A 26,339-nucleotide genomic window follows, 5' to 3' on the forward strand; every position below is an offset into this window, starting at 1 on the left:
TGTGACCTAGTGAGGCTGGGACTTGATTGCAGCGTTCGCAGGGTGCCCTGGAAACATTTTGGAGAGTTTTAGTCGAGACAGATGTGCTCGATATATAATTTGGAGTTGTATAATTGTATGCTTTGAGCATATGGAGCTCGAGTGAATTCTCTGCATTGCTACTTTCCACTCCTGTTCTGATATATTAATTGAGATCTTTTCCCCAGTGTCCTCTTGGATCTTTGAAAGGGAGGGACTGTAAAATAATTTTATATATTCCAGAGTTGTTGTCTGAGTCCTTGAAAATTGAGCAATATTTTTTCCAGCATGGATGAGGGTGTGATGATGTGGGTTCTGGCTCCACACTTCCTTCTGATGTTTGGAAGCACTTGAACCCAACACCGTCGATAACGTAACCGAGTGAGCTAGTCAATGGAGGCAAATAAACAATTGAGCAAGGGGTGGTGCAAAAAGTGAATAGTGCTTTTATTTAAAACAGTCAACAAAACAGGGGTTCAAATAGTGCAGTTCTCAAAGTTCTTTAAATAAATAAATAATCCATTAAAAGAACATGGAGGTAAAAACCAATAGAAAAACACAATCCTTAAAAACCAGAGGTTAAAATCTTCTCATGGAAGCAGTCTTAAAAACAACAAACAAGCTCGGTGCTCTTTTCTGTTAGAGTCTCACCTGCTTATCCCGTTTGGGCTTAGCAGCAGGCAAGACGCTCTCTGCAGCTGCCCTCCTCTACACACTCGAGACTGGAGACCTCCCGATCCCTGGCTCCGGTATGGCACTCATCCCAGTCCCCGAGACTTGATTACCCCAATGGCCAGGACGCACACATTAGGGACTCCACCACCAAGCCTCCCGACTTCCGCTGCCTTTCCGCGGCCTTTTGCGGCTCATCGCTTTTACAAGGTCGCTCAGCGGGAGCAACATCCACTCAAACACCCGGGTGACGGCCTTACACCCAGCTTCCTCACAGCTGCCCTCGATCGCGCGCTCACCACACGCACGCCCCGCCTGCTTCCTCGCTCCCTGTAACCTCCGTCCTCTTTTCCTTGTTCTTTTTCTCATTCTCTCTCGAACTCAGCCGCCTCGCGCTTTTTAAAATTGACGCGGGCCACAGCAGCTGCAGCATTAGCCATGGGACAATCACGAATGTGGGCAGTTCCTCACCTGTGCACTCGGTGAGAAACGCCCACACCCTACGGATCGCCCCACGGCTCGCTATGGCCCAACGTCCCCTCGCTAAGCTGCAAACGCGGTGATCATTTATTTAAAATGAATGGCCTTTGCTCAACGAGCTGTGGACCCATAACACCACAGAGGGTGCAAGATGAGGAAAATCTGGAAGGTTCTGTTTAACAAAGTTCCTAATTTGAAGACAGTGAAAGAAATGTGTAGCTGGAATGTTAAATTTGAAGTGTAATTGTTCATAGGATGCAAAGACGTCGTCTATATAAAGATCTCTAAGCAAGTTAATCCCAAATTTTTTCCAGATATTAAAAACTGCATATGTCTGTGAGGGTTGAAAGAGGTGGTTCTCTTGCAGAGGTGGCACAGATAGAAGCGTCTCCGTCTTGAAATGCTTTCTACATCGGTTCATATTCTGAGTGAGTGAAGCACAATTGGGTTATCAGTATATCGGCGATAACGTGTGTTTATTGGGGCACAGAGCGAGGAATACAAAGAAGTACTGCAGGATTTGACTTCTATTGCGGTCCAAGCCCGTGTGCGTTCATCTATTTGAACCACAGTTCAGTAAACCTGGACACATTCTCCTACTGACTGACTGTGTGAGTCTAAGAGGGTCACTTCACCTGCCACAGTTATGAACTGTGCTATGTCTGTAGAGACTCTGGAGGATGAAAGGTGCTATATAATAACAATCGCATGTCTGAATTTGTTAATAGTGTGCAGACTGCAGTATTTGTACAACATTCACACCGTCCAGTATTCTCCTAAGTAGACTCTTGTAGGACAATTCTGCGACCACAGCTACAGCTGCTCAGATCTCCTCGTTTTCGTGTATCTCACTTACCATGGCCTCTTCTGATTCCTGCTCATTGGCCTCCTGCACGGCCTGCTTTTTCTGCTCGTCCTGAGTGTGCTGTAGCTTTAGCTCCTCTAGGCGGCGCTTGCGCGTCTCCGTGTAGTGCTTCATGGCGTTCAGCCGCTTGATCTTATCGCATACTTTGTGATCCATGACCTGAATGGCTGCCTAATGGAGAAAACAGATGGATTAGGTTAACTGCATCAGCCATCAAGAAAAGCTCTCACCATCCAGAGCGGCCCAGCATTTCGTTGCCCTTTTTCAGAGGCACTTGCGGCCTTAACATACCCGTCATTCGACTGCTTCTACACGTATTCAACACTCACTTTTCCAGTTTTATTTCTCATGGCGGCTTTTTCCACTTGTCGATTTTGAAAGGCATCGTTAATCACTCGTTCATCCCCCTGAAAACACAAAATGCAAAGAAATTCATCTGAGCGTCCCACAGAGAAACAGTGTCTCATTAAACTCACATGGGCTGACCAAATCTATCCACGTTCTTCTCATTTTCATTAAATTGTTGGGAGTATTGGTGACTGTGAGCTGACAGATAAGGGACACCACCAGTGGGGGCTTCCTTCACACCGCTAGGCCAGCAGTATGGACTCAGTCCTGGATGGGATGCCAGTTCACTGTGTGGCACACTCACATACAGACACACTCAATCACAAAGTCACCAAGATGGTGTCCATCTTAAGAAGCACGCTTGCAACCAAAACTGATAGGAATGCCATGCCGTAGATGGGCACAATAACAGACACATTCAGTGACATATCAGATCAGTTCTGTGTCACCACATACCCTGGCAGCACGAATGAGGACTATAGGAGAGCGACCCCCACAAAGTCTACCTGAATGGCTGGACGTGGCGCCATTCCATCTCAGGGCACTCAGGTTAGCCAATTAACCAGACAGCATGTCTGTGGGCCAGGGGAAGTACAGCCACCCTGGGTTATCTCCACACCACTGGTAGGTACACCTCAGGTCCTCCCTACACGGACTGGAGTTTGCATGTTCTTCCCACGTCTGTGTGGGACTCCTCCAGCAGTTCAAAGACATGCAGGTTAGGTGGACTGGCGATGCTAAACTGGCCCAATTGTGTGCGGTTTGTGTGTTCACCCTGTGATTGACTGGCACCCTGTTCTGGGCATTACTTCTGCCTTGTGTCCTATGCTTGCTGGAATAGGCTCCAGCCCCCCCATGACTCTGTTTGGGATTAAGAGGGCTCAGGTAATCATATGGCATTGTATGGGGTACGGCCGGAGCAGCCAAAATCCTCAAGGACTCCTCACACCCCAGTAACGGACTGTCCTACCATGCTTTCCAATGATGGTTGTGATGAAAGGTGTTAAATGCAAGAAGGGCTGCTTAGCCAATAAGAATAAAACTGAAGAATGACGTAGTCCTTACCGCCAGCGTTTCGGCCAACTGCTTGTGCAGCCTTTTGTTCTCTTCTCTGAGCCGTTGGACGCATTCCTTGTTCTTCTTGATGGTCAGCTGGGAGCTCTCATAGTACGCCTTCTTATCTCCCTCTGCAAGTTAAGCAAGGAAATGAAATCTCTGCAATTAATTAAGCTGGCCTATAGCTCAACTCCTTTCTTAAAGCAGCTGACTTCAGTTTTATTTCACATATCCATCCATTCACTTTCTGGACCGATTTTAATCATTTTTCCTGATTTTCTAGTTCAGGTCCATGAGGAGCTGGAGTCTCTGCCGACAGCATCTGATATTAGGCAGGAATAAACCGAGGAGGGGAGGATGCGTATCCATCACATCCACACCACGAGCACCCAGCGGTCACTGTAAAATGACATCTTTGAACTGGAGGGGGGGGAGAACATGCAAAGTTCATTCAGAAGACATGCAGGGTCAGATCACTACCTGCCGTGCCACCCTGATTCGCTTCGCCCCTGAATCTAAAAACAGCCACGTGTTTCAGCTTTCTGCTGCATTTCAGGGAGAAACCAGAATATCACCCTCATTACGCTCATGGCTGTGCTGCAGCCAGGTATGCCAGGTTTTATTTTGGCCATCACTGAAGTGCCAACCTGGGATGCTGGCTCTTACTATGAGTGACCTATCTGGCTACTGGTTGACTGTGGGACCTTCAGATCTCGACTTGGACAATCGAGGTGAATAGGGGTGGACAAGCTAATTAGGCCGAGTAGCCCGTTTTCTCGTCACAACATTTCTAATGTTGTTCTAAAGTAGGCTGGTGCTGTAAATACAAATCCAAACTCCAATACACCAAGCTAACTTTAAAGTTCCTAATCGAGCCTGTGATCTTTGTTAGAGGAAACTGGCATCCCAGAAGCATGTCAAGAAGATACAAACTCCACATAGAAAACATTCCCAGTTAAGAAACAAACTGGAGTGAAAACACAATGGGATGACCGTGCCACTCACTGCTGCACCAGTGCCCCAAAAGAGTAATACAAGTCAAGTCAAGTTGGGGAGCCTGCACTGGTACAGCTCGTCGTCGCACCCACTACACGACAAAATAACTCAGGATCCTGGTTTGCAACCCCCCAGGGCAGACACGCGGTCCAATCCCACCCTCCGGAAATGACCCTCTATCTGCCACAGCCAGGTATTACATGGGCAACCCCTTGGCCTGGTCCAGCCACTTGGGTCCTCAACAATGAGTCGGATCACCCTCGGGTAATCACGCCACATGTTCGTAGGGCCATAACTGACGCTCCCTCACAATTCATATCATGTGCCTCATTCGGGACTTCATGAGCAACACAAAGTCAAACCAAAGGTACCCAAGGATTTTCCGGAAAAGAGTAATACCATTAGAAGAAAATAAAACATTATGAAATCATCACCATTTTAGCAAAATAACTCACACTTTCAAAACTCTGCATGGATGGCCATTCATCCCAGAATACACACACACACACACACTCACACACACACACTCCATCTCACTGAGCCATTTTAGTTGCCAATCAAATCTTTGATTTTGTGCCACTTTCATCTGATCTTGTGTTTTGCCCTTGGTGCAGATGCCATTCCTTCATCTTTTTCTAAACCCACTTAAGTGTACAGTTGCACATGAGGAATATCCTGGTAGCACTGGGCACAAGGCAGGAACCAATCCTGAATAAGATGCCAGGGCACACTGCCACACTCACTTATACCAGCATGCATTTTTTTTGGATGGGGGGCTAAAGCAGAGTACACACATTTAAAAAAATGCCACCCAAACAAGGGGGGAACCTGCAAACTTCACAGACAGTAACACCTAGAATGAGGATGCCAACTGGAAAATAATTATAATTAAGAGGCAATCGCAAGTCGTTTCATTACTATAGCGCCATTCAAAGCAACATGTCGCAAACCAACTTACAAAGAAATTCATGTTGTTTGACTGATTGGTCGTTTAAACTCTAAAGATATCAGTGCGAGGCCTTCAACGATCTGGACCATTTTGTGGCGCATAGCCCAATAAGAGTGAGCGTCGTTCTAAGTGTGCCCACAGACGCACTGGCACCCTGTGCCAAGCTGTTTCTCATCTCGTGTCGAAGGCTGTCAGGATAAGCTTCGGCACCAGCCTATTCTTAATGGAATACCACGAATTATATAATACATGGGTGGATAACACAAGCGGAAAAAAAGAAAGAAACAAGAGACAATCGGCCGAAGCAGAAGAATGATCAGCGCCGACATTTTACCCAGAAGTTGGATTTTTCGCTGCAGCTCTGCTATTTGCTCATGAAGAGGGGGCTGAAGCCCGTCAGCTCGCAGGGTCATCGGCATGTCCAACGAGACGCGACAGCTTACAGATGGAGACTCCGAGCCGAGGAAAGTTCGAGTTCACCCGCTCTCTCGGGGGCTGGCTTTTGTTTCCCGCTTGATTCACTTTTTATTTTCTTTACAAACTCGTGGCCGTCCCGACCCACCGAGTGCTTCTGTCCGTGCAGCGCAAGTATTGGAGTCGCCGTAACCAAGCAACGAACGCCCGTCACCAGGGTCAACGAGCCAAACTATAGCACGTGACCGGAATAAGTGGTGAGCGTGCGGTGGGAGGGGCGAAAGAAAAACCGGTCTTAACACATCGGGATTCACAGTACGGAGTATTGCGTTCAAGACTTTAGTTGAAGTATTTGAACTTTTTTATTGTTATTCGGTAAATACTTCATCCGTAAATATAAACGGTTAAAATGTAAATCATCACTTAACATTTTTATTACAGAATTTACAGAAAATATTTAAGTAATGCAAAATATAGCAATTAAAATACAGGAAATATTTAAGTGAATCATTTACAGTTTTACTATTATTTTTTATTTCTCTTTCTTTTCGTATGTTGTATATGTTTATCACATTCATTGTATCTTATTTTAACTTACAGTATTACAGTCAGTCATTTTCCAAACCGCTATATCCTAACACAGGGTCACGGGGGGCTGCTGGAGCCAATCCCAGCCAACACAGGGCGCAAGGCAGGAAACAAATCCCAGGCAGCGCGCCAGCCCACCGCAGGGCACACCCACACCCACACACCAAGCAACAGCAACATTTATTTCTAGAGCACATTTTCATACAAATAATGGAGCTCAAAGTGCTTTACATGATGAAGAAAGAGAAAAAAGACAAAGTAAGAATTAAAGTAAGACAAAACTCATTAACATAGAATAAGAGTATGGTCAGATGGCCAGGGAGGACAGAAAAAACACAAAAGAACTCCAGACAGCTGGAGAGAAAAAAATAAAATCTGCAGGGGTTCCAGACCATGAGACCACCCAGCCCCATCTGGGCATTCTACCAAACATAAGTGATCAGTCCTCATTGTTTTTAGGGTTCTCATGGAAGGACTTGATGATGATGGTCATGTGGACTTCTGGCCTTTAATCCGTCAATGTAGGAACATCACGGTGCTCTGATCAGGTGGTGGTGGCACAGCACACACACTAGGGACAATTTAGGATCGCCAATGCACCTAACCTGCATGTCTTTGGGGAGAACAAGCAAAGTCCACACAGGGAGGACCTGGGAAGCGAACCCGGGTCTCTTTACTGCGAGGCGGCAGTACTACCACTGCGCCTGCCCTCTTGTATTACAATTTATGTTAATTAAATAAATAAATCATTCGGTTTAAAGTGACTGGAAAGGCGACTGTGAGCACCATCGGTACAGATCGGTAAACTCCAAGATAAAACACACTCATTGAGTCCATTTCTAGGACCACTATAACCATCCAGGGTAGGACCTCCTTTTGCTCTCAAGCCCATCTCAGTTCTTTGTGGCATGGATTCCACGCGATTCCCTTGAGATTCTGGTCCTTGTTGCCGTGATTGCATCACATAGTTTCTGTAGATTCTGCGAATCTCCAGTTCCAGCCCATCCCAAAGGCGTTCCACTGGATTCAGAACTGGTGACTGGGGAGGACACTGGAGAACAATGAACTTAGGAAACCACTTTGAGACGAGTTTGGCTTTGTGACGTGGTGCATTGTCATGCCAGATGTAGCCAATAGAAGATGAGTAGATTGTGGCTGCACATGCTCAGTAACAGTACTCTGACAGGCCAATACCTTGACTGGTATTAAAAGTGTGCCAAGAAAACCTTCACCATACCATTCCATCACCACCATCAGCCTGGACTGGTGCCGACATGACAGGCTGGGTGCAGATTCATGCTGTTCTGACCTCACCATCTGGGTGCCTCAGCAGAAATCTGAGATTCATCCAAGCATTTAGTCTTCAGCTGCCCAGTTTTGGTGAGCCTGTGCCCGCTGTACCCTCTGCTTTCTGTTCTTGGCTGGCAGGGTTGGGAGGACTGCTTGTGTCATTTAACTTTAGTTGAAGAAATGTGAAAATGATAGTCATGTAACCTTAAAGCAGTGGTTCTGAAACTGTGGGCCCCCCCCGGTGGGCGCGAAGATGTGAAAAACAAAACGAGAATCAAAAATATGAAAAATACATCTACTGAAACCAAACCAAATGAACTTAAACTACATTCTGATACTAGAAAAATACAGAGTTAAATAAATGTCGATAAAACTTAAGTAGGTATAATAAAATATGCATCTATGATACGAGGTGTGGCAGAAAAGTAATGAGACTGGCAACACTAAGTGATCTGGCAACGCTGCGCTGTTGTCCTCGATAGAGCCCGTGTATCAGTTACCCTCCATAGCTCAGTGCGAGTTTCAACTCCTTCCGTTAACTACGTGATTTTTGTGACTGCTGTTAGCGAAGTTGGGTTTTTGGTTGTGCGTCACGCAAAATGGAACAGCGGAATTTGGAGCAACGTTGGGCCATTAAACGGCAAGTGTGACGTTTGAAAAGTTAAAACAGGCCTATGGGGAACATTCTTTATCCCGAGCTCAAGTTTTTCGCTGGCACAAATCATTTTTTTGGAAGGCAGAAAACCCGTTGAAGATGAGCACCGTTCAGGGAGGGCTTCAACTTCAAAAACATCGAACGTGTGAACACTCTTGTGAGATCAGACCGTCGTTTAACATTAAGAATGTTGAGTGAACAGATTTACCGTTCATCAAATTTTGACTGAACATTTGCACATGCGAAAGGTCTGTGCCAAAATGGTGCCAACAAGCTGCCCTCTCCATAACAGACTTTTTGACCTCAAAAGGCATTCCTGTGGTTCCCCAGCCCCCTTATTCACCCGACCTCAGTCCGTGGGACTTTTTCCTTTTTCCTAAACTGAAAAATGTCCTCAAAGGACGTCATTTCGGGACTTTAGAAAACATCCAGAAGAGTGTAACGGACATGCTGAAGACCATACCGGTTGAAGACTTCCAGCGCTGCTACCAACAGTGGGAACAACGTCTCCATCGGTGTGTAGCTGCCCAAGGGAACTACTTTGAAGGGGAGAACATTGATGTTTGAAAAAAATAAAAACTTTGGTAAATAAAAAATCAGTCTCATTACTTTTCTGCCACACCTCGTATGTCATTAATTAAAAAAAGAACAAACTGGTATTAGTGGGCTCCTTTCAAAAAAATGTTAGGGGGGCGCAATTAAAACTGTTATGAAAACTTGGGTTGCAAATACTTAAAGCTTGAGAAACGCTGCCTTAAAGCATCTTGGAACGATGTTTCATGTTCAACTCTCACTAATGGCTCACTGTGTAAACCAGGAGAAGGTCCAGGGAAACATTAGAATTGCAAATCCTGAGGAACTGCAGGAAGCCATAAAGCGCCTTTGGATAAAGTGAACAGCGAGAAGACTTTGTATAAAACTGCGCTTGTTCTTTCTCCGGTCTCTCTGCCCAGTGACCCCATTGACCGCTCTTGTCTCATTAAGTGGGCACTCCCACATCCAAGTAAGCGAGCTGCCACAAAACGGGACAAAGTCCACCTTCGTGAGCCATGTGACCGTCGGCACAGCCGCCAAGATGGCCTTCATTGAGTTAAAGATTGGAGTCGCCGTACATGCAGTGGCAAGGTGCAGTTCCATTTAGTGCACCATAGCAAACTCCAGATTGGTATTTGATTGGTGGGTTAGAGAAGTGCCATCCTGAGGTGACCTGTGTTTTAGTCTACTGTGGTATTCGGTATGCGGATGTGATACCAGGAATAATAATATTCTGAATTTACGTAGCCTGGTTCAGACCTACTCGAAGCATTTTACATGGACACTGAAGAACTACTTCACAATTACTACCAATGTGTAGCATCTACCTTCATGATGTGACGCCAGCCATTCTTGTGCCAGACATGATGAATGTTTAATAGAGTCTTCCGTTAAAGTTCACACCATTAATACTGTAATAAGCAATCTCAATGCACGTAGAAAACCTAGGAAATACGGCATAAACTCCAATAATCTAATTAAAATCACTATTTTAGAGGAACAATGTATTAAAACTATAAAACAGATCGCAGATTAAACAAAAAATATACACAGAGCGGCGCTAATAATAATAATCTAGTTCCTATTCCAAATAACAATAACGCACATAGTACTCATCTCTGCACCTCCGAAACATTAAATATGGCACTATTAAATGTCAGAGCTTTAACTAACAAAACGTTTTTATCAACGATCTTATTAGTGATAAAAAATAGATCTTATTGCACTAAATGAAACATGGCTGAATTCAGATGCCGCGTCAGTTTTAATCGAATCTGCGCCTCCGGATTACAGTTTTACTCATTCAAACCGCCAGGGAAAAAGGGGGGGCGGATTGGCTAACATTTACTCGAGCCGATTAAAATGTAAAGATGTCAGTTTTGGTAAGTTCAAGTCCTTTGAGTATCTCGCCGTTGTTATTCATGGAGATTCTCAAGTTCTAATACTATCCGTGTATAGACCTCCTAAATATAACGCGTCGTTTTTTGAGGAATTCTCTGACTTAATGTCAATTTTAATTACTAATTATGACACACTCCTAATAGTTGGCGACTTTAATTTTCATATAGATAATCAGTGTGATCTAAAAGTAAAAGAATTTATGAACCTCCTGGATTCTTTTGATTTGAGACAACTCATAAATCAGCCTACACATAAAGCAGGTCATACATTAGACTTAGTGATTACTAAAGGACTGAAAGTTGATATAAAACAGATCATTGATATTGGTCTATCAGACCATTTTCTTCTACTTTTTAATATAGAAATAATGATAAAAAACACTCATGAGAAGCATATTGTTAAAAAACGCTTCTTTGATTCGGCAGCAGCTTTAAAACTTACAAACATTTTAAGCAATCAGTCCGTTTATAGTGCCAGCTATAATAGCGAGGACAATGTAAATAGTAAGGTGGAAAGATTTAATTCTAAAGTGAGAGCTGCTGTTGACATAGTTGCACCTGAAAAGACAGTGAAAAAATCTTCTAGCATTGGTATACCATGGAAGACCCAAAGAGTGTCTGATTTAAAGAGAACATGCCGTAGAGCTGAGCGTCAATGGAGGAAGAGTAAACTTACTATCCACCACGAAATATTAAAAGTCAAAATAACAGAATACAATAACACTGTCCGTCTTGAGAGACGCTGCTATTTCTCTAATATTATAAATAACAATGCTAGTAATCCTAGAGTCTTATTTTCAACAATTGATCACCTACTAAACCCAGGTAGCTCAAAGGAATGCCTCCTAAGTGCTTCCAGTGAAACCTGTGAGGCTGTCGCTGTATTCTTCAATCAAAAATTAATGATATTAGAAATAACATAGTATATCTCCCCAACACTAAGGATCCCCTAAACCCCAACATCCTGTTATAAACAAATTAAACTCTTTCACTAGGATAGATTTACCTGATTTACAAAAATAATATCTCAATTAAAATCCTCCACCTCGTCCTTGACCCGATACCAACAAGGTTTTTCAAAGAAGTATCAGGCGTGCTAATTGATAATGTTCTTGACATAGTAAATTCGTCACTAGATACTGGGGTCTTCCCAGACTGTCTTAAGACTGCTGTAGTTAAACCCCTACTTAAGAAACATAATCTTGACCCTCGCTCTTGAAAATTTTAGACCCATCTCTAACTGCCCTTCTTAAGTAAAGTTCTGAGAAGGCAGTCATTATGCAGTTAAATGACCACCTAAATAAACATGCTATTCTTGATAAATTTCAGTCAGGTTTTAGAACAAATCACAGCACAGAAACTGCACTCGTTAAAGTAGTAAATGACTTGGGTAAATGCAGACAGAGGCCATTTATCTGTTCTCATCCTCTTAGATCTGAGTGCTGCATTTGACACCATTGATCACAACATTCTTAGAAATCGCCTTAGTCAATGGGTGGGCCTCTCTGGCAGTGTCTTAAATTGGTTTGAATCCTACCTGACAGGGAGAAAATATTTTGTTAGTTGTGGGAATTACAACTCAAGACACATGATATCCAATATGGTGTTCCACAAGGCTCTATCCTGGGTCCGCTGTTATTCTCAATCTACATGCTTCCGTTAGGTCAGATTATCTCAGGGCACAACGTGAGCTACCACAGCTATGCTGATGACACACAGCTGTACTTATCAATAGCACCTGATGACCCTGATTCTATTGATTCACTAACACAATGTCTGACTAGTATCTCAGAATGGATGAATAGTAATTTTCTCAAGTTAAATAAAGAGAAAACTGAAATTTTAGTGATCAGCAATAATGGATACAATGAGGCTATTAGAAATAAACTGGATACATTAGGATTAAAAGTCAAGACGGAGGTAAAAGCTTAGGGGTGATTGTTGACTGTAATCTGAATTTTAAATCACATATTAATCAGATCATTAGGACAGCATTTTTTCACTTAAGAAACATAAGTAAAGTTAGACCTCTTATATCACTGAAAGATGCTGAGAAATTAGTTCACGCGTTTGTTTTCAGTCGACTAGATTACTGTAACGCACTCCTCTCAGGACTACCCAAAAAGATATAAATCGTTTGCAACTAGTGCAGAATGCAGCTGCTAGAATCCTAACTAGGAAAAGAAAATCAGAACACATTACTCCAGTTTTGATGTCACTACACTGGTTACCTGTGTCATTCAGAATTGACTTTAAAATTCTGCTTATGGTTTATAAAGCCTTAAATAATCTCGCCCCATCTTATATATCGGAATGTCTGACACCTTATATTCCAAATCGTAACCTCAGATCCTCAAATGAGTGTCTCCTTAGAATTCCAAGAACAAAACTTAAAAGAAGTGGTGAGGCGGCCTTCTGCTGTTATGCACCTAAAATCTGGAATAGCCTGCCAATAGGAATTCGCCGGGCTGATACAGTAGAGCACTTTAAAACACTGCTGAAAACACATTACTTTAACATGGCCTTTTTATAACTTCATTTTAATCGTAATTTAACTTAATCCTGATACTCTGTATGTTCAATTCATCATAACAACTATTCATGGTGGCTCTAAAATCGGTACTGACCCCTACTCTCTTTCTGTTTCTTTTTCCGGTTTTTTTGTGGTGGTGGCCTGCGCCACCTCCACCTACTCAAAGCTTCATGATGCTCCAACAATGATGGACGGATTAAAAGGAAGAAGTCTACGTGACCATCATCATCATCAAGCCCTTCCGTGAGAACCCTAAATCCAAAGAGGACTGTTTCATTTATGTTAGGTAGAATGCCCAGAGGGGACTGGGTGGTCTCATGGTCTGGAATCCCTACAGATTTTATTTTTCTCCAGCCGTCTGGAGTTTTTTTGTTTTTCTGTCCCCCCTGGCCATTGAACCTTACTCTTATTCGATGTTAATGTTGATTTATTTTTTATAATTATGTCTTTCATTTTTCTATTCTTTAATATGTAAAGCACTTTGAGCTACTGTTTGTATGAAAATGTGCTATATAAATAAATGTTGTTGTTGTTGTAGTATGCTCCGTTAGATGATGACAGAGGTAGACATAGGATGGGCAATCGGGGTCACTGTGGGATCACTCCCCAGGAGGGTGCCGGTCTTTAAAGGCACGACACAGGCGCTGCCAGATGGCCTTAAGGCAGTTGTATACGCAGCAGTGCCACTCGAGGGCCTGGTGAACCCTTTCAGGAGCTTCAGCGGTGACACCAGGGTCCACACCTGATTTACTCTGTCAGTTGGTGGCCAGAGAAAATGGACTTTCCCGTCTCGGGTTTGGAGTGTAATAATCTAATAATAATAATAAGTTTTATTTATGTAGCGCCTTTCATACACTTTACACTTCAAAAAAACACATTAACAAGACAGTAGAAATCTCTCTATTATAAAAAAAAAAAAAAAAATAGAAAGAGATGTAACCATGCCTGTGGCCAGAAATAAAGGACAAAGAGTAGATGACAAAGGAGAACAGGTCAAGTCAAGTTGGGGAGCATGCGCTGGTACCACGGATTGCTGCACCCATGACACAATGAATCAACTCAGGACCCCGGTTGGTAACCCCCAGGCAGACAGAAGAGGCAAAGAATTCAAAAATGTTGGTGCGACACACATGCTGGGGACTTCTGGTCCATGACAATAACACGTACGACTTGGCAGCTTCTCGATTAGGAGTTTTTTTCTGATGGATGTTTTTCTTTGCCGTGTTCCGGTGGCTCCCGTTCTATCAGGAATGTTGGTAGGTCTTTTCTCCAAAAAAACATGAGATTACATTTTGTTTTCTTCTTGGCCATGGCTACACACTGCATGGAGTAAGTAACATTAAAAATATATATTATGTTTGGGTGGAGTGTTCCATTAACGGCCACAGCAAGAAAAGCCCAAAGACACACATGGCAAGGAGCTGCTGAGGGGGAAAAATGGCGTTTGACACCTTAGGAAAAGCAAAAATGACAATGTGGATCAGGAACAAGACCCATAATGCAATGCTTTTAGTACGGTGTGACCGGTATTGGCCACCAGTTAGACAAACTGGCACTCAGGGTGCTTGGTGAACACAAAGACACAGCAGCACCCAGGTCAGCATTTACACATTGAAGGGCACAAAGCTGGCACAGCAGCCTTCTTGGCAGAGGGCCTTCCTAGTAGAACATCTGCCTGCACTTCATGGACCTTTTCATTGATCAACAAAGCAGCCCGTTGGATTAGTGCAGGTAGCCATTAAGCCCCTTGGGACGGGCCGAGAATGTAAAGGTCACACCTGACAGGGCCTGCTATCGCGTGCTGGGTGCCAGACAAACAGTTTGTCAACCCACTGAATAATGCCATGTTTGTGTGCAGATTAATGCTGAAAACTTATCGACGACTTACCCTCGGACGTGCTGGTTTGCACAGTCTCGAGATTTGTAAAAAGTCCACCACTGAGCAGGAATTCTTGAAAATTAGATCACTATTACCCTTGGAGCAGCCACGTCACCCCCTCTCCGCTATCATCCTGTATTTTAACACAGATGGGATGTGCTAAAGGATGGCTAATGCAGAGGAGGACCACAAAGAGAGTCCAGCAGTGGAAAAGGCAACATTACCATCTATCTATCTATCTATTATATATATATCTATATATATATACTCAGCAAATAAAGAAACGTCCCTTTTTAGGACTGCGTATTTCAACAATAATGTTTTAAAAATCCAAATAACTTTACAGATCTTCATTGTAAAGGGTTTAAACAATGTTCTCCATGCATGTTCAATTAACCACAATCAATGAATTAACCTGCACCTGTGAAATGGTCGTTAAGACCTTAACAGCTTACAGAAAGTAGGAATTTGAGGTCACAGTTCTAAAAACGCAGGACACTGAAGAGACTTGTCTACCGACTGTGAAAGATGCCCAGGGTCCCTGCTCATCTGCGTGAACGTGCATTAGGCCTGCTGCAGGGAGGCATGAGGACTGCTGATGTGCCATGTCCGCACTGTGAGACGCCTAAGACAGCGCTACAGGGAGACAGGAAGGACAGCTGATCATCCTCGCAGTGGAAGACCATGTGTAACAACATCTGCACAGGATCGGTACATCCGAATATCACACCTGCGTGACAGGTACAGGATGGCCGCCACAACAACTGCCCGAGTCACACCAGGAACACACAATCCCTCCATCAGTGCTCAGACTGTCCGCAATAGGCTGAGAGAGGCTGGACTGAGGGCTTGTAGGCCTGTTGTAAGGCAGGTCCTTACCAGACATCACCAGCAACAACGCCGCCTATGGGCACAAACCCACCTTCGCTGGACCAGACAGGAGTGGCAAAAAGTGCTCTTCACTGATGAGTCTCGGTTTTGTCTCACCAGGGGTGATGGACGGATTCGTGTTTATCGTCGAAGGAATGAGCGTTACACCGAGGCCTGTACCCTGGAGCGGATCGATTTGGATCGATGGCTAGGGCCATTCCCCCCAGAAATGTCCAGGAACTTGCAGGTGCCTTGGTGGAAGAGTGGAGTAACATCTCACAGCAAGAACTGACAAATCTGGTCCAGTCCACGAGGAGGAGATGCACTGCAGTACTTCAAGCAGCTGGTGGCCACACCAGACACTGACTGGTACTTTGGATTTTGAGCCTCCCTTCATTCAGGGACACATTGTGAAACATTTTTAGTTGATGTCTTATGGTGTTGACTCTTTTAGTGTTCATACAAATATTTACACATTAAGTTTACTGAAAGTAAAAACAGTTGAAAGTCAGAGGACGTTTCTTTTTTTGTTGAGTATGTATATGCCAGGGCGGCACGGTGGCGCAGTGGTAGCGCTGCTGCCTCGCAGTTAGGAGACCCGGGTTCGCTTCCCGGGTCCTCCCTGCATGGAGTTTGCATGTTCTCCCGTGTCTGCGTGGGTTTCCTCCGGGCGCTCCGGTTTCCTCCCACAATCCAAAGACATGCAGGTTAGGTGGATTGGCGATTCTAAATTGGCCCTGGTGTGTGCTTGGTGTGTGGGTGTGTGTACGGTGGGTTGGCACCCTGCCCAGGATTGGTTCCTGCCTTGTGCCCTGTGTTGGCTGGGATTGGCTCCAGCAGACCCCCGTGACCCTGTATTCGGATTCAGCGGGTTAGAAAATGGATGGATGGATGTATATGCCAGCAACACTCATGACAATGACAAAACAATGACATTGTCAATCATGTTACGTTATTATTAAAATGTTTCCTTTTATTTTTACTTCTCCACTGCCAAGCGCGGGAATTTTGCTAAATATATAGATAGATAGATATAGATATAGATATAGATATATATATATATATGACTACAACACTCATAACAAAGACATAACAATTACATTGACAATCCTGTTACGTTATTTTTAAAAATTTTCCTTTTCTTTTTCATAACTTCTTTAACACACTACTTCTCCGCTGCAAAGTGCGGGTATTCTGCTAGTATATATATATATATATATATATATATATATATATAAAATCCAACGTCCGTCTGTCTGTCTGCTTTTCACGAGAGAACTAGTTAATGGATTTAGGTCGGGCTTTTTTCTAGAATTTTCTTGAACATTAAAGCTGATTTTGCGCTAAGAATCAGAGTTCGCTTGCAGGAGTGACATATTGGTGCTGATCCGAGACACAGGCTGCGGGCCGAGGGGAGGAGGATGAATGACGTCAGGAGTGGGGAGTCGGTCTACTTCTGTATTTTCTGCCACTACTTCACTCACACAAGGTGTCCCTCAAGGGTCAGTTCTCGGTCCAATCCCCTTGAACGTCTCTCTGCTCCCGTTAGGTGAGATTATCCGTCGGTATGGTCTGACTTTCCACTGCTATGCCCATGACACACAACTTTATAGAAGTGTTGTTGCAACTGCAACATCTTCACCTTTTATTTTTTTTAATGGTGGATTAGGTTAACTAAACCAGGAAGCAAAGTGAGCAGAATTTTTTTTTTTCCAATAAGGGAAGCCATTTTAAATCAAAGGAATTTCCATCCATTATCCAACCCACTATATCCTAACTACAGGGTCACGGGGGTCTGCTGGAGCCAATCCCAGCCAACACAGGGTGCAAGGCAGGAAACAAACCCCAGGCAGGGCGACACACACACACCAAGCACACATTGGGGACAATTTAGAATCACCAATGCACCTCACCTGAGGAAACCCACGCAGACACGGGGAGAACATTCAAACTCCACGCAAGGAGGACCTGGGAAGTGAACCCAGACGGGTCTCCTAATTGTGAGGCAGCAGCGCTACCCACTGTGCCACCGTGCTGCCCTCAGAGGAATTTGATTAAGAATTTAGATTGCGGCACAGCATTGGCTACAATCACTGATGTCAATTTAATTAAAGGTTAAAATAAATCATCTTGTGAATAAGACGAATATCACCCTACACAGGAAAATGATCTGATACATTCAATGGTGAAAGACATGCAACTGAGAAGTTGATATATTTGGAATCATTACATCAAACATATTACTTTTAGCTTTAACAGGAGAATTAAAAGCTGAAAAGGTGACAATTAGGTCCAATTAAGCAGTGACAGGCAATGAGGGTCAAACAAATTCTCATAGTTTAATGAGTGTAACCAAGCATCTAGAAAGTTGGTGATCAATCCAGCATTGTTTCCATTGGTATTATAAAAATTCACAATCTTAAAAGAAAGGTGAGCTGAAGGACACACTGCAATGTGGTCAATAGCAAGAGCATCAACAGGACGGCAACCTGAAACACAGAGGTGACCTAAAACAATTCCAGCACATCTTTGTCTCCGAGACTGAAAATGACAATTGTGGAGTTCTGAAGAACCACAAGACACCTCTATCATCATCATCATCACCATCTTCATCTTTATGGGGCTGTGTATGTTAAAACAAAATACCACAGGATGTCCCAGCCAATCAGAAGAGCTGTGAGGGCGGTAGCCACACCTTTAAAGATGTCCTGCCCAGAGGTGCTGGCTAACTGACTTCAAGGTGAACACACCGGAGGTTCCTAACATACTCCGATTTTTTTATTTCTTATTATGCTGTTTAAAACGATTTCAATTTAAATTTGCTTTTTGACTGAACGTTTATATGTTCTCTGCATGTATTCAGTCTTTTTTCTTTGACTCAGTTTTGTACTAAGATTTCACTTTCAATGTTCCTAATTATTAATGTCCAACTTTTGGCACAATTCACTCAGTTTTTATATATTTATATATACACATATATATTAAATTTGACAATTTCTGTGCATTGATATCTTTACTGATTACATTTCAGCAAACAGATATTATAAACTGGATATGATATAAGCAGGTGTATACATTTGCCCTGCCATGTACTCAGTTTTGCCAGAATTGACGCCGACCTCCTAGGACTCTAAAATAAGATTTTGTGGGTCTGAAAACATCGAATGCCCTAATGGTGGCTCATCTTGGATTTTCAGAAATATACATTTATTACATTCCAGTACCTTTGTTGCCACTGTCCACATTTATGATTGTGGTATTTCATATATGAGGATGCCATTCTATACAAAAGACAGCGTAGCAACTGTGTTCAGCTTTTCTTTTTGTATTTTATGTACCATCCTTTACTTTTCCTGTGTGTTTAAATATACGGTTTTAGTCGTTTGTACACGTATGTTGATTCATTTAATTTGAAAGGATTTATTTCCGACATAGTGTGCTAACTTTTGTATATCCCATCTGTGCCAGCGTACGACGGGTGGTACGTTCTGATATCACTCTTTTAGCTCCACTGTTGTACTCGGCCGTTAACTGGCGGATTGTAGCCTCCCTGTTACTTTGCACAAGTTGCGTCAGCCTCTCTTTGCCCGTTTTATCCACAGTCTGCTTCCGACCACAAGTCCACCGTTGACTGGATGTTTTTTGAGTGGCAGCCCATTCTCGATACACTCGTGACACTGTTGTACGTGAAAACCCCAAAAGGTTTGAGGTTTCGGATACACTCAGGCCAGCACATCTGGCACCCACTACCATACCACGTTCAAAGGCACTTAAGTCTTTCGTCTTGCCCATTCTGAATTGCACATGTGCACAGTATGCCAGTCCCTGGCAACCTGCGTCTTAAAACGGCATTGTCTAAGCATGCGAGGCTGTCAGTAACTTGACATCAATAATTTGTGAAGGGCAGATGGACTCAAAGAAGCGGCCTTTCAGTGTAAAGGGGCATCCATTGACCACTCCTATCAGATACAAAATAAAAACAAAATTAAAAAGTTGTTAGTCTTGACCAACACATTTTGTGCTCCTTAAAACATGTAATGTGCAGATTCTTACTAGTTTATTGGATGTTTCGCTTTAGTCTTTTTCAAGGCTGTGTCATTTCTGGTTCATTTATCTGAAGACAGAACTCAGTTCCCAGTACAGATGGCCTCTACATGTATTTTCTTTATCCTGTTAAAAAATAAATAAATAAGACAACAACAACAACTTTGGAAATTAGATATATTTCTTCATGCTTAAAATAACATTTAGTCATAAGCTCAAAATGGCATGCTAGTAAATGAAAAACTGCATTAGACAGAGCATTACCAAAATATCTACAGTGGTGCTTGAAGGTTTGTGAACCCTTTAGAATTTTCTATATTTCCTTATAAATATGACCTAAAACATCATTAGAATTTCACTCAAGTCCTAAAAGTAGATAAAGAGAAACCAGTTAAACAAATGAGACAAAAATATTAGACTTGGTCATTTATTTATTAAGGAAAATGATCGAATATTAGATATTTGTGAGTGGCAAAAGTATGTGAAGCTTTGCTTTCATATTTGGTGTGACCCCCCTAAACGTTTCTGGCAACTTTTGCTCATTCCTGCACACTGCCATTCCTCCGTACAGAACAGCTTCAACTCTGGGATGTTGGTGGGTTTCCTCACATGAACTGCTCACTTCAGGTCCTTCCACAACATTTCGATTGGATTAAGGTCAGGACTTTGACTTGGCCATTCCAGAACATTCACTTTCTTCTTCTTTAACCATTCTTTGGTAGAACGACTTGTATGCTTACGGTCATTGTCTTGCTGCATGACCCATCTTCTCTTGAGACTCAGTTCATGGACAGATGTCCTGACATTTTCCTTTACAATTCTCCGATATCATTCAGAATTCATTGTTCCATCAATGAAGGCAAGCCGTCCTGGCCCAGATACAGCACAACAGGCCCAAACCCTGATACTACCACCACCATGTTTCACAGATGGGATGAGGTTCTTATGCTGGAATGCAGTGTTTTCCTTTCTCCAAACATAACGCTTTTCATTTGAACCAAAAAGTTCTATTTTGATCTCATCCGTCCACAGAACATTCTTCCAATGGCCTTCTGGTTTGTCTGCGTGATCTTTAGCAAACTGCAGACGAGCAGCCATGTGTTTTCTCTTTGCACCCCTGCCATGCACACCATTGTTGTTCAGTGCTCTCTTGATGGTGGACTCATGAACATGAACATTAGCCAATGTGAGAGAGGCCTTCAGTTGGGGTCCTTTGTCACCTCGCCGACTATTACACGTGTGCCTTGATCTTGGACTGATCTTTGTTGGTCGACCACTCCTAGGGAGGGTAACAGTGGTGTTGAATTTCCTCCATTTGTACCCAATCTGTCTGACTGTGGATTGGTGAAGTCCAAACTCTTCACAGTTGGTTCTGTAATCTTTTCCAGCCTGATGAACATCAACAACTCTCTTTGTGAGGTCCTCAGAAATCTCCATTGTTCGTGCCATGATACACGTCCACTAACGTGTTGTGAAGAGCAGACTTTGACAGATCCTGTTCATGAAATAACACAGGGTGCCCACTCACACCTGACTGGCATCCCATTGACTCGAATTTCACCTTCAAACTAACTGCTCATCTGTGAGGTTCACATACTTTTGCCACTCACAAATATCTAATATTCGATCATTTTCCTTAATAAATTAATGACCAAGTCTAATATTTTTGTCTCATTTGTTTAACTGGTTTCTCTTTATTTACTTTTAGGACTTGAGTGAAGATCTGATGATGTTTTAGATCATTTTCATGCAGAAATCTAGAAACTTCTAAAGGGTTCACAAACTTTCAAGCACCACAGTATTCGATGTATTTTAAAAATGCAATAAACAAAACACTGTCAAATGGACTTTCATTATAAATTTAAACCTCTGTGTCTGCTTGTCTGTTTGCTCTTTACTCACGTTGATGTGTTACAAGCAAATGTCATGAAACTTTTCAGAATTCATCCTCCCATCAAACAGGTAAGTCAACGACTACTTTTTGCTTGAAAAACTTTATCAGTCCTACGGCCACAATAGGCCCGCCTACATACAGCAATTGACCAATAGGACTGCAGCGTTTGGTAGCATCAACAAACTACTGGGCAGACACTGTGACCAAGCACAAAGCCTACCTCAGGGGTTTCTGGGAGTGCCAAGCTTGTGTTTTTCACTCTTTTTGTCTCACAATCTGATTGGTTTGGCCGATTACCAATTGGAAGCCAGCCACAGACAAAAGGAAGAAAAATGTTCTACACAAGAAGACATAAAAGCATTTCGAGTGGGCAGTTTTGAGAAAATCATATTGGCTTATTGAACAGATCCAAACTAATTCACAAATGATATTCAAAACTTTCATCAAACCTACTTTATTAATGGGGATATGTACTTTACCAGGCTTCATTTCAAATCCACTGCTCAAGGCCATTTAGAAAGTGTTTGCCAGTGCCAATGAAACAGGGCTAGAAACAAGCATTTAACATTCAGTGTAGACATCACAAGATTTACGCCTTACTAATACGTTTCTGATTGCGAGTTCTGCAGTACATTTCTAGGGAATGTTTTCAAGATAAAAAAAAGCACTTTTCTTTTCTTCAGGGTCATACCTAACCTGTCTTACTCAGAGCATGAAGATTAACAAATGCCACCAAAATGAAGAGCCAGTCCGAGAAGAAACCCACCGGCCACAAACAGAGCAGCAGCCTCCCGAGCAGCAGTCTCAAAACTCTTCTACCTCGTGTTGCTAAATCAAAAAGGCTGTTACAAAGAAAATGCTTTCATTCCGTAGTTACCCATCATTCCTACCGATGTGCCTTTTCAATTAAAATGAGTGAATAGGATTGTCAAGCTTGTTCGAATATCTAAAATTTACAAATCTGCCTTGCCTTTGCAGTGGCCATCAGAAATGTTGGCAGTTGCTGTTAACCTTTCTTTCCCCACGTCAACTTTATGTAGCATGTTCAAGAGCTTAAACTGGAAAAAATATGAATATGTCTTTATCCCAATTCAAAAAACTAACAGCGTTGTGTATCAAACTGCTTTTTAATACAAACTGTTTTTTCCAATGCAACTCTTCATTTTTATTTTTCTTCTATGTCAGGAATGTAATGTAAAATTTCCCAAGCAATGCTGGGTACCTCTGCTAGTAACAAATACAGATCAAGTTTATACATTGTGGCATTTGCCCAGGAGGACCGGAGGAGGGCTTGTACCTCCTCCAGACCGCGAGGGGGCGACCGTCCTGGTGGTATTGGGGGCCACGGGTAGAGGGCTTGGAAGCCCAACCCTGAAGAGGCCCGTGGCCACCCAGTGCGTGATGGACCCTGGGTACGTAGTAGGACCCACTTCGGGGACGTGCTGCCCTCTCGGGATGTGCCGCTTGGGCCGACATGTTTTCGCTGGCAGTGGGGCAGTGTGGCATCCGGCTGGGGGTGGACTGTGGAGGCGAGAGCAACGCAGACCAGAGGGGCGCGTCGGCCACGGAGGGGGTGCCGAAATGGGGTGTCCCAGGGTGCCGTGATGGACCCTGGGTACGTAGTAGGACCCACTCCGGGGGCGTGCTGCCCTCTTGGGATGTGCCACTCGGACCGACATGTCTTCGCTGGCAGTGGGGCACTGTGGCATCTGGCTGGGGATGGAGCCCAGGAGGACTGGAGGAGGGCTTGTAACTCCTCCAGACCGCAAGGGGGCGACCGCCGTGGTGGTATTGGGGGCCACGGGTAGAGGGCTTGGAAGCCCAACCCTGTAGAGGCTCGTGGCCACCGCCAGGCGGACCCCCAGTGCCTGAAGAAACCTGGAGCCTAGCACTACCGCCACACCAGGTAGTGCTGGGGGAAAGAAGACAGGGGACACCCGGAGGGCTTCTGGGTGCGCAGCCGGCACTTCCGCCACACTGGGGCGTCTGCGGAGGAATGCCGGGAAGCAGCTGGAGCTCATCCGGGTTCCTAAATAAGGGGCCGCCTCGGGTGGAAGAAAGACGGAGCTGGAGAGAGGACTGGAGGCGGCCAGAAAGGCATTTGAACTGTGAGGCCTGGACTTTGGGGGATCGGTGCTGGAGGCACTGGGAAGTGCGCTAACGGAACTTGTAAATATTATAGTGTGAATAAACGTGTGTTGGGTGCAACAAAAGATGTCCGTCTGTCTGTGTCCGGGCCATCGTTCACAACATCTAAACAGCTTCCTATTCCTTCATTTAAGGCCTCAAAGGAAATAGTTTATTATATCACTTTATTGTAAAATGGGCCAAAAAACCAGCAGTTACGTCAACTCTTTATGCTCCTGGAGCTCCTTCATGCCAACGGCAGTACACCTTTATAGTGCCGCCCTGGGCCTGCTCTTTGTATCTTTAGCCAAATCAGAGGTTTTCTTTCTTTTTAGTCACTCTGGTGTGTATTTCAGAAGGGGTTGCTGTTTATAATAATATAATAATCATTATTTATTTATGAGCATCTGTAAAAAGACAAAGTTCCCACTGGGGACAAATCAAGTGTTATCAGTAATCAGTGTTTAGTAAGTAAAATGCAAAAACTGGGTGTGGTATATGCAATGTACCGTCAAAAATGTTTATTCCAGTTAATAATTAGACTCTCACCCAATGAATGTAGTTGTGACTGCCTGTAATTACCGAAGTGCTGAACTGGCAGGTGGAAAAAAAATAAATAAAATAAATAAATAAATAAATAAATAAATACGAGGGCTTCCCATCCCATATGTGCAATCAAATCTGTACGTGCTAATCTGTATTCGAAAAGTAATATTAAGCACATATACATCGCTACCACGTTTTATAATGCATGGTCTGTGAGCCAATTCAAAAGAACTCTTTGGTAATAAAAAAAATAAATGGTACAAAATTGCTCACAAATGACTTAAGAGGAACAACAAATTTGAGTCCTTAGTGGAAATCGTCTAGGATGACACATAAACGCCATATCCTGAATAAACATGCGGTTTGTGTGTTTTAATCAAAGCATAAAACCACTTCCCTTATTTACAGTCATATGGACCTGCTGGCAGCCTTTCCCAACAGCATCGGGCACTAGGCAGGAACTGACCCGGGATGGGATGCCTGATGCGGTTTAGCTGCTCTGCTTTGTTGCCATGGTGACAAGAGAGCGTGCTGTGTGTTTGTAATCATTTAATGTACATGTGCCATTTACACAATACAATGAGGCCACATTTGTTTTAAATGAACACAGTAAATTAACATACCATACCTATGCACATGGTTGACTGAAAGTATACAATAAAATATTACTGTATGCCTCTTACTTTTTAAGAAAGGGAACACTTGGTGCTGCAGGCAGTATGGCGAAGTGGACATCAGACCCTGAGGCTGCGAGTTCAGATCCTGCTATTGACACGGTGTGACCATGAGCAGTAGTTCACTTCACCTGCCTGAGCTCCATTGGAAAGGCAATGTAACCAGCTGTATCCCAGAAGTTGTAAGTCGCAGTGGATACAAGTGTCTGCCGAATAAGTAAACTGATTTGTCTGGTTGACGTTATTCAGCGCTATTGTAGTTTCTTCATAGCAAGATGCCCGATCCCTTCTATTTTGCACATCCTTGACTATTCTAGGAGAAGAACGAACATTCTGTAAACGTTACCTTTTCTACTTAAGGAATAACTACGTGACATGCTGTGTCATTATTTAGCTTTCATAAGATCAAGGACCCTGCCCGGGGTTTGTTTCCTGCCTTGCGCCCTGTGTTGGCTGGGATTGGCTCCAGCAGATCCCCGTGACCCTGTAGTTAGGATATAGCGGGTTGGATAATGGATGGATGGAAGATCAAGGACCATGGGTGAAACTCGCAAAACGGAACACAGACAACTGGGACATAAACACACTCTCGAAATGCTTTCTTATGTAGTAGGCACGTACGTAGGATATCTAAGGTAAAGGAAATACGTGTTTTACTGACCACGGAAGATAACAAACAACACGTGAACTCTTGATAACGTAACATAAGATTATAAAACCGTTAACTTGTATTACTGACGTGTTTGACTTTAAAACTCCGCGTATCGTTTTCAAACCACCTGTCTTATTTTAAAAACGATCCAAACCACCCCAGCCCAGGTGCTCGCAGCTCGCATGTTATGTAGTGAGGCCTCACCTGCAGAACTAACTAAGAATTACGTTGAAAAGAAGTTACAGTACTCTTCCCATTCATTTGCATTGTATTTGTCTTTGCAATTTAATACACGATGAGGCTTAAATTACTTACAGTCTGTTTATTTTAAAATGCAAAGTTTCGGCGAAGACACACACCGCAATCCAGCGACAGTCACGGGAAAACCGGAGCCAAAATGGCAGCGGCTGTCTCGGAAAGGTCGTAGTCATGGCAACGACCTCAGAGCACTGCCACAGGCGGGCTTGTACCCTCCTGGCGATTCGCTCACAGTGCAGAGCTGTCGATCTCGGACGGTGCGGTGACACGAAACTCAGAAGGAAAAGAATGAAGCGTTTCGTGGCTGCGTGCAGACTCGCTATGCTTTAAAGTAAAATATGGAAGTTCACGTGGGTAAGTGGAAGAGTTTAGAGTTTGACAAAAGAGTGAAAACTGTATGTACCTGTATAGCATTTGATGCAGCGACACCAAGAGTCCTGGCGACTACAGTTTCGAATGACAAGCGAACGAAATATGCGACGTTCAATAAATAAAAGTTTCCGTTTGATCCTTCACAGTTCAAAACTGACAATTAGTAGTTCAACTGGTGTCAGATGGGCAGACTAAAAAATGCAGAGTCTGCACCGTGTCCAGTTT

At 43.5% G+C, this 26,339-nt stretch overlaps 1 protein-coding gene and 1 long non-coding RNA gene across 3 annotated transcripts in view; both read right to left on the minus strand.

Annotated features, from left to right (window-relative positions):
• Positions 1 to 5,972, minus strand: part of odad3 (outer dynein arm docking complex subunit 3) — a 41,022-nt gene extending 35,050 nt beyond the window's left edge. For both annotated transcript variants that reach the window (XM_039772707.1, XM_039772706.1), the window contains exons 1-4: positions 5,719 to 5,972; positions 3,449 to 3,570; positions 2,365 to 2,442; positions 2,027 to 2,206 (exon numbers count right to left, since the gene is read on the minus strand). In XM_039772707.1, coding sequence (XP_039628641.1) covers positions 2,027 to 2,206; positions 2,365 to 2,442; positions 3,449 to 3,570; positions 5,719 to 5,803 — 465 coding nt within the window. In that variant the 5' untranslated portion in view covers positions 5,804 to 5,972. The remainder of the gene's footprint in view (positions 1 to 2,026; positions 2,207 to 2,364; positions 2,443 to 3,448; positions 3,571 to 5,718) is intronic.
• Positions 5,973 to 17,730: 11,758 nt separating this feature from the next.
• Positions 17,731 to 26,074, minus strand: LOC120541154. The gene is made up of 3 exons (XR_005635953.1): positions 25,800 to 26,074; positions 19,601 to 19,717; positions 17,731 to 19,506 (listed from the first exon to the last, which is right to left on the minus strand). It is a non-coding gene; the product is annotated as an uncharacterized LOC120541154 (long non-coding RNA).
• Between the last annotated feature and the right edge of the window lie 265 nt (positions 26,075 to 26,339).

Source organism: Polypterus senegalus, chromosome 12 (assembly GCF_016835505.1).
Source record: "Polypterus senegalus isolate Bchr_013 chromosome 12, ASM1683550v1, whole genome shotgun sequence".
NCBI classification, from domain to species: Eukaryota; Metazoa; Chordata; class Cladistia; order Polypteriformes; family Polypteridae; genus Polypterus; species Polypterus senegalus.